The 16,005-nt window shown below is 32.8% G+C and overlaps 2 protein-coding genes across 2 annotated transcripts; one reads left to right on the plus strand and one right to left on the minus strand.

The window, feature by feature from the left end:
• Positions 1-491: 491 nt before the first annotated feature.
• Positions 492-5,907, minus strand: LOC139517778 (otolin-1-like). The gene is made up of 4 exons (XM_071309203.1): positions 5,610-5,907; positions 5,328-5,513; positions 2,349-2,915; positions 492-1,328 (listed from the first exon to the last, which is right to left on the minus strand). The coding sequence occupies exons 1-4, from the start codon at positions 5,815-5,817 to the stop codon at positions 910-912; spliced, it is 1,380 nt and encodes a 459-aa protein (XP_071165304.1). The 5' UTR covers positions 5,818-5,907; the 3' UTR covers positions 492-909.
• A 2,608-nt stretch (positions 5,908-8,515) lies between these two features.
• On the plus strand, positions 8,516-11,395 carry LOC139514986 (uncharacterized). The gene is made up of 3 exons (XM_071304552.1): positions 8,516-9,070; positions 9,881-10,027; positions 10,924-11,395. Exons 1-3 carry the CDS (start codon positions 8,707-8,709, stop codon positions 11,310-11,312), a joined length of 900 nt encoding a protein of 299 aa, XP_071160653.1. The 5' UTR covers positions 8,516-8,706; the 3' UTR covers positions 11,313-11,395.
• The last annotated feature ends 4,610 nt before the right edge of the window (positions 11,396-16,005 follow it).

Genomic DNA, 16,005 nt, shown 5'->3' on the forward strand with positions numbered 1-16,005 from the left:
CAAATAAAGTACGAAGTTGAATAGCATTGTTGATAAAAAATTCCGTAAAGTTTTGACATATAAAGCTTAGGTAATCTATTTCTGTCAGAGGTAGAAAAGCCTTAGTATTTAAAAAAAATCAAAGATTTGTTAACAGATAATTTATCATTTCGACCACATCAATAATAATTCATGTCAACACAGAAGAGCTGACTATACTGGACTGGTGATACCGTCGGGGAGTAAAGATTCCATCAGCAGTGGCATCAAAACTATTACGACGTTCTATAAGTACCCATATAATGAAATTCAGAAATTATTTCGAGCATTTATAATTGCGATTGTTCAACAATTGACACACATACGAGTTCAAATGTTACTATTTTTTCGAATGCTGCATGCAATGTTTGCTATCAAAATGTGTAATGTGAGTTTTGTGACAGTTATCTTTTTGCAATGTTTGTTATCTAATTTACTGTTTTAACAGTACAAAACTTTCAAAGGATTAAGACTTTTTCATACTGCAAACCCTGTTTGATTTACGTAACTGTTGGAAATTATTCATCAGAACGCTATTCGAGTTAAGCTAAATTGAAGTGAGACGAATTGAAAGCTAGACTAGTCCTCTTAAATCTGATGAAAGCAATAGGGAAAATATTTCTTTCCACAGATATTTAAACCAGTAAGTGAAATGATCTTGAAAAACAATATTATCGTAAAATATGTACCATGGAACAATAATCCAATTCTAACGTGATCTACATAAAGAAAATGGCCATTTTCAAAATGAACATAATTTTATGCGGTCAACAGGAGCAATCTTTTCAAAAACGATAGGGTTGGTGACATATTTAGAAAACGTGCCCTACTTCTCTTGAAACAAAACAATTTGACAACTTTATAATGCAAAACTACTGTTTGCTGTATGAATTACAAAGTTCCTGTATGTAACAAGACACCCGAAAAGCTATTTCCATTTTCACCTGCATTCCATACTGAATCACCGGCACTTGCTGAATCACAATAAACCCAGACTGCGTCTCCCTTTGACAACACAGTAACAGCACTAGTGGAGGTACATGGACCGTCATCATGACTGTTTTTCTCATTAAGAACCCCAATTTTGTTGTTATTAGCTCTCAATGTCATTAGCACATTATGTGTATCTTCTAGACATATTTGTAGTATAAACAAATATATTCCTGCCTGGGGAGCTGTAAATTTTCCAGTTGATGTGTCATATCCACTCCCATAATTAATAGCTACATTAGGAAATTTAATTATAGTGTTCGAAAGATCTGAGTCTGGCCCCACATTTCGAGCACGAAAGACAACCGCAGGAACCTTTCCTGCAATAACAAGCATTTAGAGTTGAAAAACATTTAGAGATGCATAAAATTTTTGTTTTAACATTTTTTTTATTATTCATCTTGTATTCAAAGATGTCATTCAACAAACGAGGCATGCGATATGTTGTTACATGTTGGGTTTTTTTGTAGGGATTTTCAAGTATAATTTAATAAATATTCATAAGTAAACAATTCAAATACATGTGCACTTTTTTATGTTATGATAAATATCAATAAAGAACAATCAAACTATTTTAGGAGTAGGCAAAACCAATGTGCATCGACTGAATGCTTGATTGTTGGTGTTTAATTCAATCTCACCGCCATTGACTTTATACTGGGATTTATTGGTAGAGAGAACCACTTAGCATTCATACATCCTAGAAATTATTTTATATGATTGAATATATAAAACACTGTATTGTATTAAATATAAGATAAAACGAGATGAACGGAGCTTCGATTACAATAAGATTAAGACAGAAATCATTCGAATGACAGTGCACTTTCATTTAGCAGATGAATAGATATATTTCATGTACGTACGACAAGGTCAAATTCATCAAATATACACGAACACGAATTTTAATGAAACAAAACGGAGATGTGGGGTGGATGAGAAACACAACTAATAAATAATTGCCAATAAACCAAACTACGCTTAGATAATAAAATTACGGTACTACACATATCCTGTGTCTAAGCTTCGATAACAAGTTCTGGTAACAAACATTTAGCCATTGCAATTCCTGCACATTATTTAAAAGGTGTGTATCATAACAAATAAGAGGCCAGCGAAAGTTCATTAATACAGAAAGAAGAACGGACCATTGTCATATCCGTTTTTGAAAAGCTTGACACATATTGTTTGCTTTAATCAGATTGCTCCAAAGATGATACTGATACCAATTATTGTTCGTTGCTTCTTTCTGTCCTCGTCTACTCATTCATTATTTTGTACGATTGATGTTCTTTGCTGATATGTTGACATGTTTTGTAAAAAACAATACATATTCTTACCTGCTTCACCAGGAGACCCTTTCAAACCCTTTTCGCCAATTGCACCTTTGTTTCCTGACTCTCCAGTGGGACCTTTGTCGCCTGTTGGACCTTTGTCCCCAATGACACCCTTATCACCAACTGATCCCTTGACTCCGAAATTTCCATTACCACCTTTTCTTCCCGCGATTCCATTATCGCCTCTTTGACCTTTGTCCCCGATAGAACCTTTCTCGCCAACTGGACCTTGATTACCTGTCTGACCTCTGTCCCCATTTTCACCTTTGTCACCAAAAGGACCTTTGTCTCCTCTTTGACCTTTGTCACCGATTGAACCTTTCTTGCCATTTGGTCCGTTGACACCTAATTGTCCTTTTGCACCAGTAAGTCCCTTTTCGCCCTTTTCTCCCATTTTTCCTTTGTTACCGGCTGAACCCTTTTCTCCCATTTGACCTTTATGGCCAATTTCACCAATGTCACCATTTGATCCTTTGTTACCGACTGGACCATGTTCTCCCATTTGACCTTTGTGGCCAATTTCACCAGTTGGTCCTTTGTTGCCTTTCGTTCCTTTCTCGCCATGTTCACCTATAACGTTTACAACTATGGTAAATAATAATATTCTATATCTGTCAATTTCGTATGCATGTGTGAATATCTGGAGAGATCCACTAGTAAGAGCTTTGGTAAAAATGAGTGGAACAGCGGCAATGACGGTATTCATCTCTTAATTTATCTTGATACTAATACTATTCATATATCGAAGATAGTAACGGACATTCTTTTTATTTCTAAAAATCTGAATTGGGTATTTTAAATTTGACTTTAGCCTTAGAATGATCTGCTGTTTAATCTTCGTTGTATTTATTGTTACCGTTTCAGGTTTTGTTCTTGAAATGGACAGAACATGATAAAAGTAAGTTTTAACTGTGTTGTAATAGTTATTTCTTTAGCGAACATAGCATCAAGTATATATGATATATACAAATAAAACAAAAAAAATTAAACGTCCGCATATGCATACGTAAGTCGAGTCGTAAAAAAGATATCAGTGTCTGGATGGAGATATAACATGTTGAAATAAAAATGAACTGTATGTTAATTAATGTTTTTAATTTCAATACGCATAAAAAAACCCAACTTGTTTTAAATTCTAAAATCTCCGTTAGAGTTTTAACTTTCATATTTAAACAATTTTATGACAAAAAAAAATTGAAGATCAGATGAAGTAGCTATACAAACTTTGTACATCTTAACATGATACACTATTTTTGACACATCACTAGAAATTCTCACGTCTATTAAAACTTTATTGTTGCTACTTAAAGTCAAATGTTTTGTTCTATACATATTAGAAATTCTTAAATTACTACTTGTAAATATCAGATTATCCTTTAACTCCACTTTCCGCTATATAGATGACGTTCTTTCACTAAACAATTCAAAATTTATTGACTATGTGGAACGCATCTATCCCATCGAATTGGAGATAAAGGATACTACAGATACAGTTAAGTCGGCTTCATATCTTGACTTACATCTAGAAATTAACAATGAGGGTCGGTTGAAAACAAAACTTTACGACAAAAGAGATGATTTCAGCTTTCCAATTGTGAACTTTCCATTTCTTAGTAGCAACATTCCAGCAGCACCTGCATACGGGGTATATATCTCCCAATTGATACGATATTCCCGTGCTTGCATTTCCTATCATGGTTTTCTTGATAGAGGGTTACTGCTCACAAGGAAGCTATTAAACCAAGAGTTCCAAATGGTGAAGTTGAAATCATCCCTTCGTAAATTTTGCGGACGCCATCACAAGTTGGTTGACCGTTATGGAATAACCGTTTCACAAATGATATCGGATATGTTCCTTACGTCGTAACTACAACCCCCTCCCTTTCATGAATGTGACCTACCGAATTAGACTATTTACCGGATTCGTAATCACATAAGCAACACGACGGGTGCCACATGTGGAGCAGGATCTGCTAACCCTTCCGGAGCACCTGAGATCACCCCTAGTTTTTGGTGGGGTTCGTGTTGTTTATTCTTTAGTTTTCTATGTTGTGTCATGTGTACTATTGTTTTTCTGTTTGTCTTTTTCATTTTTAGCCATGGCGTTGTCAGTTTGTTTTAGATTTATGAGTTTGACTGTCCCTTTGGTATCTTTCGTCCCTCTTTTATCGTCCTTTCCTAAATATATCAGGATTTACAGTTAACGTTAGAACCTATATATCCTGGGGTCAATGTGTTTTTCTCATATTATTTGTCATTTTGCACGTACACACAGCAATAATTTTAGTCAAAGTTGAAAATTGAAAATATCTTTGTGTAAACTAGAGGATCATAGGCCACATATCACTCATTTTGGATATGATATATAAAAGTCAGAATAAAAATTACCATAAATCTGTAAACTATTTTACAATCCAAAATTTTGTAAATCTGAACGCTATTATTCATTTGATTGTTTGTTTTTTTTTAATATAAAAGCTTTTTAAAAATATTTCAAATTAACTAATTAGGAAAAAAGTGTTTTTCTATAAGAACAACTGAAACAAAACGGTTATAACACGTTGTTGACTTCTGTGTCCATGAAAGTGTCATATAAGTGAAAGGATTAGCAAGCTATAAAACCAGGTATAATGTCCCATTATCTACATCAGAAAATGTCTGTACCAATTGCACCGTTGTTATCCATGCGTTTAGTGTGTTTGAGCTTTTGATTTTGCAATTTGATTGGGAAGTTTTGGATTTTCCTCGGAGTTCGGTATTTTTTTAATTTAGGTTTTAGCGAAAACAGAACCACTGTTGCATTACAAGACAGTTGATATTTTGATACAATAAGTTTAATTTGTAAATGTTCATTCTAACAGTTTTACTATTAAAGAATTATAAATGCTTGTCTTTTTACCAGATAATAATCAGTCATTCGATATTTTACTTGTATTTATATTCATTATCAAATGAATGAAAGTATGTCTATATCATACCTACCTTTTCTGCCTGTCGGTCCCCGAATACCTGGTGGTCCATTTTCACCGACATTTCCTTTTTCTCCCTGTGTGACTTCCTCAGTGTTATCGCTCACTGAGCCATTCGTTCCTGTTGTTTCATTTGTATTGTTCCTTCCAAAATTTCTTTTATTAGAATGTTCTTTGTTTTCCTCCGAAGTGTTGAGCTCTGAAAAGTATGTACAAACAAAAATTAGGATACTTAAATTGTTTTATTTGAAAACGTGTTTGAAATTGTGAATTTAGTGAACCAATATCAAATTACCCAGTTTGTTGGTTTCCATTAGACGAACAGTTAACACTGCGGTCATAGCAGAAACACCTATAACTACTATAATCGCCAGTATAGAAATTCCTATCACATTAACACAAGTTGCACATTTTCCATTTTTTCTTGACATTTTCAATTTTGCATCAGTTGTTTTGTTGAGGTAATATGCATCTGTTGACATAATGTAATCACCCATTATCATTTTTCCAGGAAGAAGAAACTTCCTTCAGATACGAAAGTGTGAAACAAGTTTCAGTTCCTACTCTAATAAGTGCATACATGTACATGTAATTGATACATATGGAGATAACTTAATGTATGGATAATTTTAGTTGTATCTTAAGTAATAACCTTAAGTAGCAGATGTATGCAAACGTACGGGAGCCGGTTAGTGTCAGGGTAGAGTTGTATTTTAAGTCGTTATAACGAGTGAGCTTATATCTAACTCGTTATAACAACTTAGCTAACTTGTGTTCACAACTCGTTTAAACTACCCGGTTAACAGCTTAACTAAATTTACAATAAAAAAAAAAACTCTGGTCAGCTGTTTGTAGAATATGGAAAGAAATAAAACAAAGCTTCCTGTAGGTGCAAAACATGCAATTATTTCTAAAGTTTCTGGCATTCTTATAATATATAAGATTTAAATAGCTGACGATCTCAAACAGGGTTGACTTGCGATCAGTGTCGTAGCTGCTACAAAAAATGTAAGTAGGGAAAAGTAAAATCACAAAAGTACTGAATTCCGAGGAAAATTCAAAACAGAAAGTCCCTGATTGAATGACAAAATTAAACACATCAAACGAAAGGACAACTGTCATATTCCTGACTTGGTACAGGCATTTTCGTATGTAGAAAATGGTGGATTATAGCTAGCTAAACCTCTCAATTGTATATATAGATTTTGACTATACTGAACGTATAACTAACCTAGCCGCTAAGTAGATTAGGATAGCCAAAAATAACTCACGTGATCTAGAGAATCCAAAATGACGTCGGAAAGGTTATTACTTATTACGACTACCTATTATACGTAGCATCTCGTTCCACATCTAAGACACATCTACTATACTGGGGCCGTGTCATCGAAGGTGTCTTAGGACTAAGACATGTCCTAACACCATCTTAGGAGAATTTGTTGCTCTTAGCCGTGTTATCAAAAAGATCTCATCTTAGGAGATGTCTTAATGTTGGTCCCAACTTTAGGACTACTAATAAGCTGTCTTTGGATAGTCTTAAGACCATTTTCACTTTTAGGATAACTTTATGATGTCCTAGCATATAAAAAAATTGTAGATTCTTTTGTATATTCTTGTTAAAATAATTACATTATCATACGGCGAGAAAATTTCACTTATGACTACGATAGAACATATTTGTTAAGATTATCTTAGGACACCTTCGATGTGGAGTCTGAGATATATCATGTCCTAATACTGACCTATAATTTGTCCTAAGATATATCTTAAGACAAATCTTAGGACACTTTCGATGACACGGCCCCTGGCTGCTACGACACAGAACGCAACCCAATTGCTTATGAAACAAGTCCGCTTTACAGCAGCTGTTTCGGAAACATCCATTATACGTACAGTAGATAGAGCACATTATTCATCAAGTGCATAAATATATAAAAAAAAAACACAAAAAGAAAAAAAAACCAGCACAATATAATCATTTACAAATCTGACAAACAGAATGTATGCATAAAGCATAAAAGATTTCAAGAGTGACCTAAGCTTTCCGCAATGAATTATGTCAAAAGCGGCAACACATCTGCAGCCACATTATTCAACAACAAATATGCACGTTGGAATCCACAATTTCCGCTGTTCAATGTCAATTACTGACTAACCTTTCTCATATCATCGTCAGTCTAATAGTACCTGATGGCTTTCAGTGGAAAAAAAAACAAAGTTCACTCTCTTTTCCTGTGACATTAAATAAGAAAGTCGAAACTTTAATAACCTCGTGACAAAAACAAAATATAAATGTATGACGTCAGACTAGTATAGATATTTGTTTAGGGGCCAGCTGAAGGACGCCTCCGGGTGCGGGAGTTTCTCGCTGCAATGAAGACCCATTGGTGACCTTCGGCTGTTTTCCTCTCTATGGTCGGGTTGTTGTTTCTTTCACACATTCCCCCTTTCCATTCTCAATTTTATTAATCATGCCCAGTGAACGACAAACAGTGATAGTTTTAAACAAACATATCATAAAAGTATAACAAGGTCATAAGTAGCAAGTTTAGTTAATATACAAATGAAAATAATATGATAAAGCCATTTAAGGAAAAATGAAACATATAATTCGTTTATTTTTTATTTTAATTTTAAAGGCAAAATAAAAAAGTACTTCCTCTTAATAAACGTCATAAATTTAAGATTTGGAAATGTTTTTATTCATCTCAAATCATTCCTATGATGCACACTTTTAATATAATATATATATCTATTTAATTGAAGGACAGAAATGCAGATGACGCTGTTTATGAAATAACAACAGAATATAGATAAATAATAAAGTATGTGTGCTTTAAAAAAATGTATAAATTTGCGTTGATTATTAACAGCATAATGTTGATTTGTGTATATTTAAGTACATACTACTTTGCATTGATACAAATTGTATAACGTTATTGAAGTAAATCTATCAGTGTAGTAATGGTCTAAATGAATTAAACAGACTAAGAATCAATTTATCACCGTATCATTCAATATAACCAGATAACACCATAGTTAACATTGATAACTGGGAAATTGAAATTCGAATTTATTTATTCAAATTATATGCAAACACAAGACATTACATTTTAAACCTAAACTGTAGGTCTTAATAGTACTTGAAAGGGTAATTTATCAGTTCAAAAGTGGACTAAAAGTTACTTTAAATGTTTAATCTCCTATGCTATTTGAAATGTTCTTCTACCATAACAAGTTCACTTGTATACTGTATATTAATTTTTGCACCTGTTTTATTAGCTAAAACAAAAATAATGTGAAAAGCGTCAGCTGGAAGAAAACAAACAATTGTAAAATTCTTTATTTTTGTTACTGTATCAACTAAATATGGAATATGAATATGAGGTTCCATGATAAAAGTGAGAGTTCGGTTCTACCTCCAGATTAAGGCTAGTCATTATTCATTAAATTTTACTAATTGCCAAAGTAAGCGTTGTTTTAGGGAATGGAACCTTTTCTGTAATTATCATAACTCATATAAAAAAGAGAATCATGTTCGGGGGTTAATGGAAAATAAGGAACAGTTTGTAAATCTCCTACCGGGACCATTAATTTTATGTGTTGGATTTATAATACAAATTGTTGGTTTTTCAACGACTCATTGGTCAGAGAGAACTAGCACCGGTGCCACCTGCGGATTATGGAAAGTTTGTACACATGACGATGATAAATCAAAAGCATGCTTCACAATCACTCAAAGAGGAAGTGTACCAAGTAAGTACTTCCGGTTATATTATGAAATTATGGAAAAGCAAAGATTAATTTAGAAGTTTTAAAGCGGTTTTGTTTTAATTGCTTTTTTATATACAAATCTTTTTTTACAGAAGAGAATAGAAACATTTTTGTCTTCAATAAAAAAGAAAATAGGGGGGGGAGTGAAATTGTTTACACACATTTGTATTGTACAATAGTTAAGGTCCTTGATTAACATAATAGTGTTGTTATTACACAAACGATGGCCTATATGCAAATAGACTTTTGATATAATAAACTGCATAACGCACACATGGGATATATTAAATTGTGTTCTTTTGATTCATTCTTGTACATTTTAATTCAACGACATAATGCTGTGACTATAGATGTAATACACAATACGGGTATAACGTCTATGCTGTGACATTCTGCATCAACCTGTGTAAATATAAACTTTGGAGAAATTAGAATACTTTATTTTTAAGGGAGATTTCTTGTTTGAATAATTCAAAATTAATATCGTCGAGTTGATATCGCATTACAGTCATACAAGATTGTTTGAAGAGTTTATCACAGTCATATATATGTATCTGAAAACAAGAAATTTTAGGCAAAACAATTTTCAAAAACATTTCTTTTTCAATGTTCAATATAACTCTTCATTGTGTTACTAAGACGGCTCCTTTGTCAGTGAAAATACATACCATTATACCCATTATACAGACAAATTTATTTGTTTTTGCTTTGGTTGCATATAAAACACGAACTAACGACATAACCTTCAAATCCTCTAACCGGTGTTATTTCTACACTATTTTACTTTTTCAGTAATGGTATTCTTGTGTAGTTTCCTGGGTACTGTAAGTACCATTATAACTGGACTGTCGTTTATCACTGCTGTCTTCACAACGTGTCAGAAGAAAAGTACAGCTTTAAAATGGTCTAAAAACGCAGCGGCAGCAACTCTTATTGCAGGTATACCATTCAGATACATATGTATTTGAAAGAGACTGAACTAGGCAAGAAAACACTATCTTGACATTTTAGTGCAATATTCCTTTTTTTTTTTTAATTGCAAATAGAATCTGATAGACTACACAGGCAAATTTCACTAACACCAATTTCAAATGAATATAAATGTATGTGAATCTCAATTTCACCTCAAACGAACTTGTACGTGAAACTCACATGAAATCAGTTTATGTGAGTTTCTCATGAATCTCATTGTCAAACTTATGTGAATTTCACGTGAAAATCACATGTATTTTTTTCACGTTAAATTCACATAAATTTTAAAATAAAGTTATTCAAATAACATCTACATTTTCAAATTCAATTAAAATCATGAAAAATACAATTATCTCTTTGAAAAGTGCATGTGAAATTCATGTGAAAAATTTCTGGGGAGATTCATGTGAATCTCGATTCTCACATAAAATTCACATGAAAATTTCCACGTGAGTTTCACGTATTAGTTCGCTTGAAGTGAATCTCACGTGATTTTTTCACATCAATGGTCATGTGAGATTCATGTGAAATTCACGTGAGCAAAATTTGCCTGCGTAGAGAGGGCAGATTATTTACAAGTTTGTCTATAAATGTTTTAACGAAAACGTAAGCATAGTACAATACTTCTAATGTGTTATAAAATAATTATATTTATGCCATGCACATACTTTAGAATTTTAACGAGTCATCTTATGCGATTTTTGTTTGAACAGAACGGCTATTAAAATATTTTGTCACAACACGTTTTTATAGTTTTTATATACACTTTTCATTTCTGTGGCCTTGTCAGTCAGCATTGAATGTATACATTGTACATGGTGTAACTCACTCACATATTTAGTTTAAATGTCTTTATATTTCAGTGGCCTTGTCAGTCAGCGTTGAATGTATTTACGGTGCAACTTACTCCAGTATTACCTACGACAATATCCCTAACCTCAACAAGAAGTCGACGACAACTGAATTGTCATGGTCGTTCTTTTTATACTGCTCATCTTCAGTGATTCTTTTGATTGGAAGTCTATACTTGATAATCGTTCCGTCTAACATTCTGTCCACTAATAAAGTGTCTACAAACATGCCACAGATACCGGTATTACAGATACATCCACCACCAAGTGACCGAGCGCCGACACCATTATACCTGTTGTCTCAACGTTCATCATCTCCATTACCGTCACCATTTTCATCTAACGCTCATACTCAACATACCCAGAGTTTACCGCCTGTCTTTACACAGATGCGGAGATAAGTGTATATTTGACATATTTGTGTTGACGCAAATAGTTATATAATTAAAACAATTTTTGTTTTCAAAAGACTGTTCTAAAGTTATATTTACTATATTTAAAAAGGAACTTAACATTCAGAATAAATCATAGAGGGTCCCTGTCTTTGTTTTCGACTGATATATCAAGCCATTGAAAATTTGATGGAAATGATTCTAGAATTTTTTCATACAATTAACATTAACTTAAAAACTATGAATTTTTTTATTTTTAAAGATTTTCAAAGATAGCTTTTATACTTTATAGAATAAGATTATGAAAAGAAAATAGGGGTATACAAACAAAACTAAAATAACGTTAACAATAGATTGAACCAGCCCCTTTACCACTTTGTACATAAATATTAACTTCTGGCTGGAGATCTTGTAGTTCCAGTTGGGCTAGCATTATATTATTTCATTAAATGCCTGCATATTATATGTTCCAGGATCTTACATGGTACTGATGTTAACGATACAGGTATGTAATTTTCAGCAGCAGGTTTATCGCCTTTTTTGAAAACGCATGATATGTTTGCGTTAAGCAAATCTTGTGAAAGGGTTCCAGTGTCTATAGATTTTTTGAAGATTGCTGTCAGTCTTGGTGTAATTTGGCTTGCACATTCTTTCAAAATTCTGTTTGGAAATCCATCTGTTCCAGAAGCTTTTGATGGGTAAACATCTTTCATTAGTTTATCCAGTCCCTTTTCTGTTATTATGAGGTTTGGTATAGATTCCTCAATACGTTTTGTTGTGTCTGGTATTGTTGTGGACTTATCTATTTTGAAAACCGATTTGAATTGTTGAATTAGTATTTCAGCTTTCCCTTGCTGTCGCTGATGACTTTCCCTATGTTTTTAAAGGGCTACTTCGATGTTGTAATTTTTTCTGGATTTCCTGTATTTCCAAAACGGCTTAGTATTGCTTGTTTCTATGCACTTTAGTATGGAGGCGTTGATATATGACCATTCAGCTTTCTTTATTTGGCTTTTGGCTTCTGTTTGGAAGTGTATGTAGTTTGATCAATTTTTTGGTTTTTTTATAGGTTGCTGGTATAATCGGCTTTTCTTTTTTAACATCTTCCTTATTTTGTGTGTTATCCAGGGAATTTCATGGCTATTATTTTAGCGGATTTCTTTGGATGGTATATGTTTGTCCCTGCTTTGGAATAACTCTTTCTTGAACGTGTCACTCATTTATTGGACATTTGAACCTTGTGTATACATTTGTTTAATTCTTGTTGATGTTTTAGAGATGTCTTCATTTAGTTTTCCAATTTGCCTTTGAGTAGATATAGCATTTTCTTGGTTTGCTGCGTTGATAGTATGGCTTAAGTGTGGCAGTCTGTTATCACCATTACATGATCTGATATGCCTGGTGCGTTTTTTATGTTTTAATATAAAGACGGATTGATGGAATATGCTAAATGAAGGAGGTTGTTTTCTCTTGTTGATAGTTCATGTATTTGAGTAAGTTGGAATGTGGGTGTTAGTTGCATAATTTTGTTTTGGATTTCTTTATCGTTTGCGTTTGAGTTAACGGTTGATGTTTCCCAGTTAATATCTAGACAATTGAAGTCTCCTGTTAACATGATGTTGGTATTTCTGGCTTTTTCTACACATTTCATGTTTTTTTATGGCATTTAGAATGAGTTGATAAGTAGTCTTTTTTTTCCCTTTTAAGTTGTATTTTAACCCATTCTATTTCGCAGATTGTAACAAGTTCAGTTTATTCGGCAGTTATGGTGTCATTATGGACTAATATAAATACTCCTCCTTCAATCGTTCTCTTGTCATTTCTATATGCTTGGAATACTTCACTTTATTTTATTGCGTCTTTTATTGGATTTTTCCTAGGATTTTCCTAGATCATCACTACTAATCTCATGTATATTTTCAAAATTATAAACCAATGCACCATACTGTTTTTTAACATCTAAAATGTTATCTTTAACGATATTTATGTATTCAATATCATAAATAATGAATTATAATTTTTTTCAATAAAAAATAATGAATTATTGAATTTCCATAGACCTTGACCTCGAACAAAAGGATTAAATTCAAATTCCAAAACTACCATAGAATGATCTGAAGGATAACTAAGTTCAATTTTACAGTTTCTTAAATTTGTCAACATACAGTCTGGAATAAGAAAAAAATCAAGACGTGCTTGTTTGAAAGGTGATTTGTTTTCTCCTAGTGTATCTGTGTATATCAGGAGACAGTTCTCTGAGGCGGTCAACAAGGGACCAGTGATCTATAATTTCTAGAACTTTATCTCTGGCATAGGGATTATTAACATGTAAATAATTACAGTAATCAATACATGGATCTAATACTAAATTAATGTCACCACAAAGTATGTAACTTTCATTTCCAAAATCTTCAATAACATTCATAATCAGCTCATAAAAACCAGGACTGTCTACATTAGGTCCATATAATGACACAAGTGTAAGTTTCTGTTTATCTCTTATAACATCTAATGCTAAGTAATTGGTATTCAAGTTTTTTTTTCTTTTTCTTTAAGCACTTTAAATTCAAAATTATTATTAAACAAGATTGATACTCCTCGTGAATTTGGAGCAAAAGAAGAGAAAAAACAATCAAAACCCCACATGGATCTGACAGCATTCTCAATTTCCGTAGTAAAATGCATATCTTGTAAGCAGTAAATATTATAATTTTTTGTTTTCAGTAAATTAAACGCATCTTTTCTTTTTGCACTATCTCGCAAACCCTGGCAATTTACTGTTAAAAGTTTCAGAGACTCCATAATGAGGTAAATACAATAACACCATACATGTACATACATGTATCGATATTCACATAATATTGAGAACACATATTCATCAGGCAAACAAACAAATGTTTTTGAAGACTATTATCTTTAAGTAATTGTGGAAATAATGAATAAAAACATAATAATAAACCAAGATAACTCGCATCGTTTTATACTTGAAGTATAGTACAGTTTTTGCAAATTCTAGAGTTCTTATTTCCTTTTTTTGTTAAATTTATACATGTATAAAAAATATTCCAAACACTGAAATTTTTTTTCAAATTTTTCTCAAATTTACAACTTTAAATTGTCAGAAATATTTTTTCCACAAATGTTAACGCCCAGACCTAAATTGTCTGAGTCTAAAGTTGATGTCGTCATACATCCCAAACTTTATCTGTTCACCACATTCTGTTCTACCATACACACCATAATTAAAGTACCAAACCTGTTCATAATGATTGCTCTCCTCTAGCCTACGAATTAGCTCCATATTTCTTTGTGTGACATCATCAACAAATTTCACTTTCCCATTCAATTGCTTCCTAACACGCATGACACTTCTCTTCACATCATTATTAAAGAAGCGAACAATAAGTGGACTTGGCTCATGTACAGCTTGTAACCTATGTATTGCCACAACATCCCTTTCTTCTAAACTAACATCCAGATCCTTTTTCACCATTTCAATGAAATCCTTGCGGAGCTTTTGTCTATCTCTCCTTGGGAAGTTAAACACCTTGATATTGTTTTTCCTGGAATATTGTTCGTTATAGTTGCTGCTCAAATTGGCTATCTTGGCAACTTTAGCTGTTTCTGCTAGGTCTGTCTTAATAGGAGTTATATGAGAGGACATTACATCAAGTCTTTTTTTTCAGGTGCTCGTATTCAATAGATAAAGCCTCTGTTTTCTCTTCCATCTCTTTTTCAATTTTATTATTTTTATCATTTAGCTTTTTTTCCAGTGATGACTCAAACTTACTGACCAATTTCTTTACAATTCCAGTAACAAGATTTTCTAAGTTTTAAGTCTTGACAAGATCTTTTGTAACATCAATCAAATGCTCTTTTGTGGTTACATCCCTCAAGCTAAATTTTATTTCATCAAGGTCTTTTTGAAAGTTAATAAGACCTGATAAATCCAGACTAGTGTTGGAGTTTCTAATGTGGTAACCCTACAGTCTCTGAATTTTCTTGTCAGTTCTATGCATTTACAGTAGAATTCATTGATATGCGAGATGGTTTCTCCTCCATGAGATGGTACGGATATATATCTTTTGTTATTAGTTGTCAGGTCGCATGTACCAAACCAGATGTATATCCAGATACGGCCTAGTGTGTCTATTTTACGTTTGATATTTTTTTCTAACAAATCACCAAATTATTGAGTTTTCTTCTTAATTTAATGCTGTAACCTTCTTTTTAAGCCAGATTCCTTTGCTATCTGAAAGTACTACGGGAGTGTAATTTTGCTTCGATGTTGGTGGGCTTGCTGTTGTCTTGTTGATAAAATTTACGAGTTTATTGCTTGGCATAGCTAAAGGTTTGAGATCTTGTGTGATGATTATTAAATATCAATTTTTGTACCTTTCTATTACAGTTAGCGGCACATTTTCGATGTTAAGTTAACCTAGTTGTACAGAAGGTAAACAAATAAAGATGGCGGCAAATTGATTTGAAAAGCTATCGTCAAGTTTGTGGAAAATTGCACTATTTTCTGCCCAAATTATTGTATAAGGGAATTATCTTGTTGTAATGTTTGTGTTTGAAATGACTCCTGATAAATTTCCCTGCATACTGTGTCTAATTATCAATTTTTCTCTGTTTTCGTCTCATCGATTAAAAAAACGTCCTACTATTTTGCGCATGCGCTTTCTCCATATGTTTAGCTGTA

Source organism: Mytilus edulis, chromosome 3, assembly GCF_963676685.1.
Source record: "Mytilus edulis chromosome 3, xbMytEdul2.2, whole genome shotgun sequence".
Lineage (NCBI taxonomy): Eukaryota > Metazoa > Mollusca > Bivalvia > Mytilida > Mytilidae > Mytilus > Mytilus edulis.

What these genes read in the sequence shown, in the direction of transcription:
- LOC139514986 (XM_071304552.1), top strand. Translation starts at nt 8,707, where the DNA reads ATGATAAAAGTGAGAGTTCGGTTCTACCTCCAGATTAAGGCTAGTCAT. An exon ending in TCAAAGAGGAAGTGTACCAA is followed by an intron (nt 9,071 to 9,880) that starts GTAAGTACTTCC and finishes TTACTTTTTCAG; the next exon opens with TAATGGTATTCTTGTGTAGT. An exon ending in GGCAGCAACTCTTATTGCAG is followed by an intron (nt 10,028 to 10,923) that starts GTATACCATTCA and finishes TTTATATTTCAG; the next exon opens with TGGCCTTGTCAGTCAGCGTT.
- LOC139517778 (XM_071309203.1), bottom strand. Translation starts at nt 5,817, where the DNA reads ATGATAATGGGTGATTACATTATGTCAACAGATGCATATTACCTCAAC. An exon ending in AATGGAAACCAACAAACTGG is followed by an intron (nt 5,514 to 5,609) that starts GTAATTTGATAT and finishes CATACTTTTCAG; the next exon opens with AGCTCAACACTTCGGAGGAA. An exon ending in GGGACCGACAGGCAGAAAAG is followed by an intron (nt 2,916 to 5,327) that starts GTAGGTATGATA and finishes TAAACGTTATAG; the next exon opens with GTGAACATGGCGAGAAAGGA.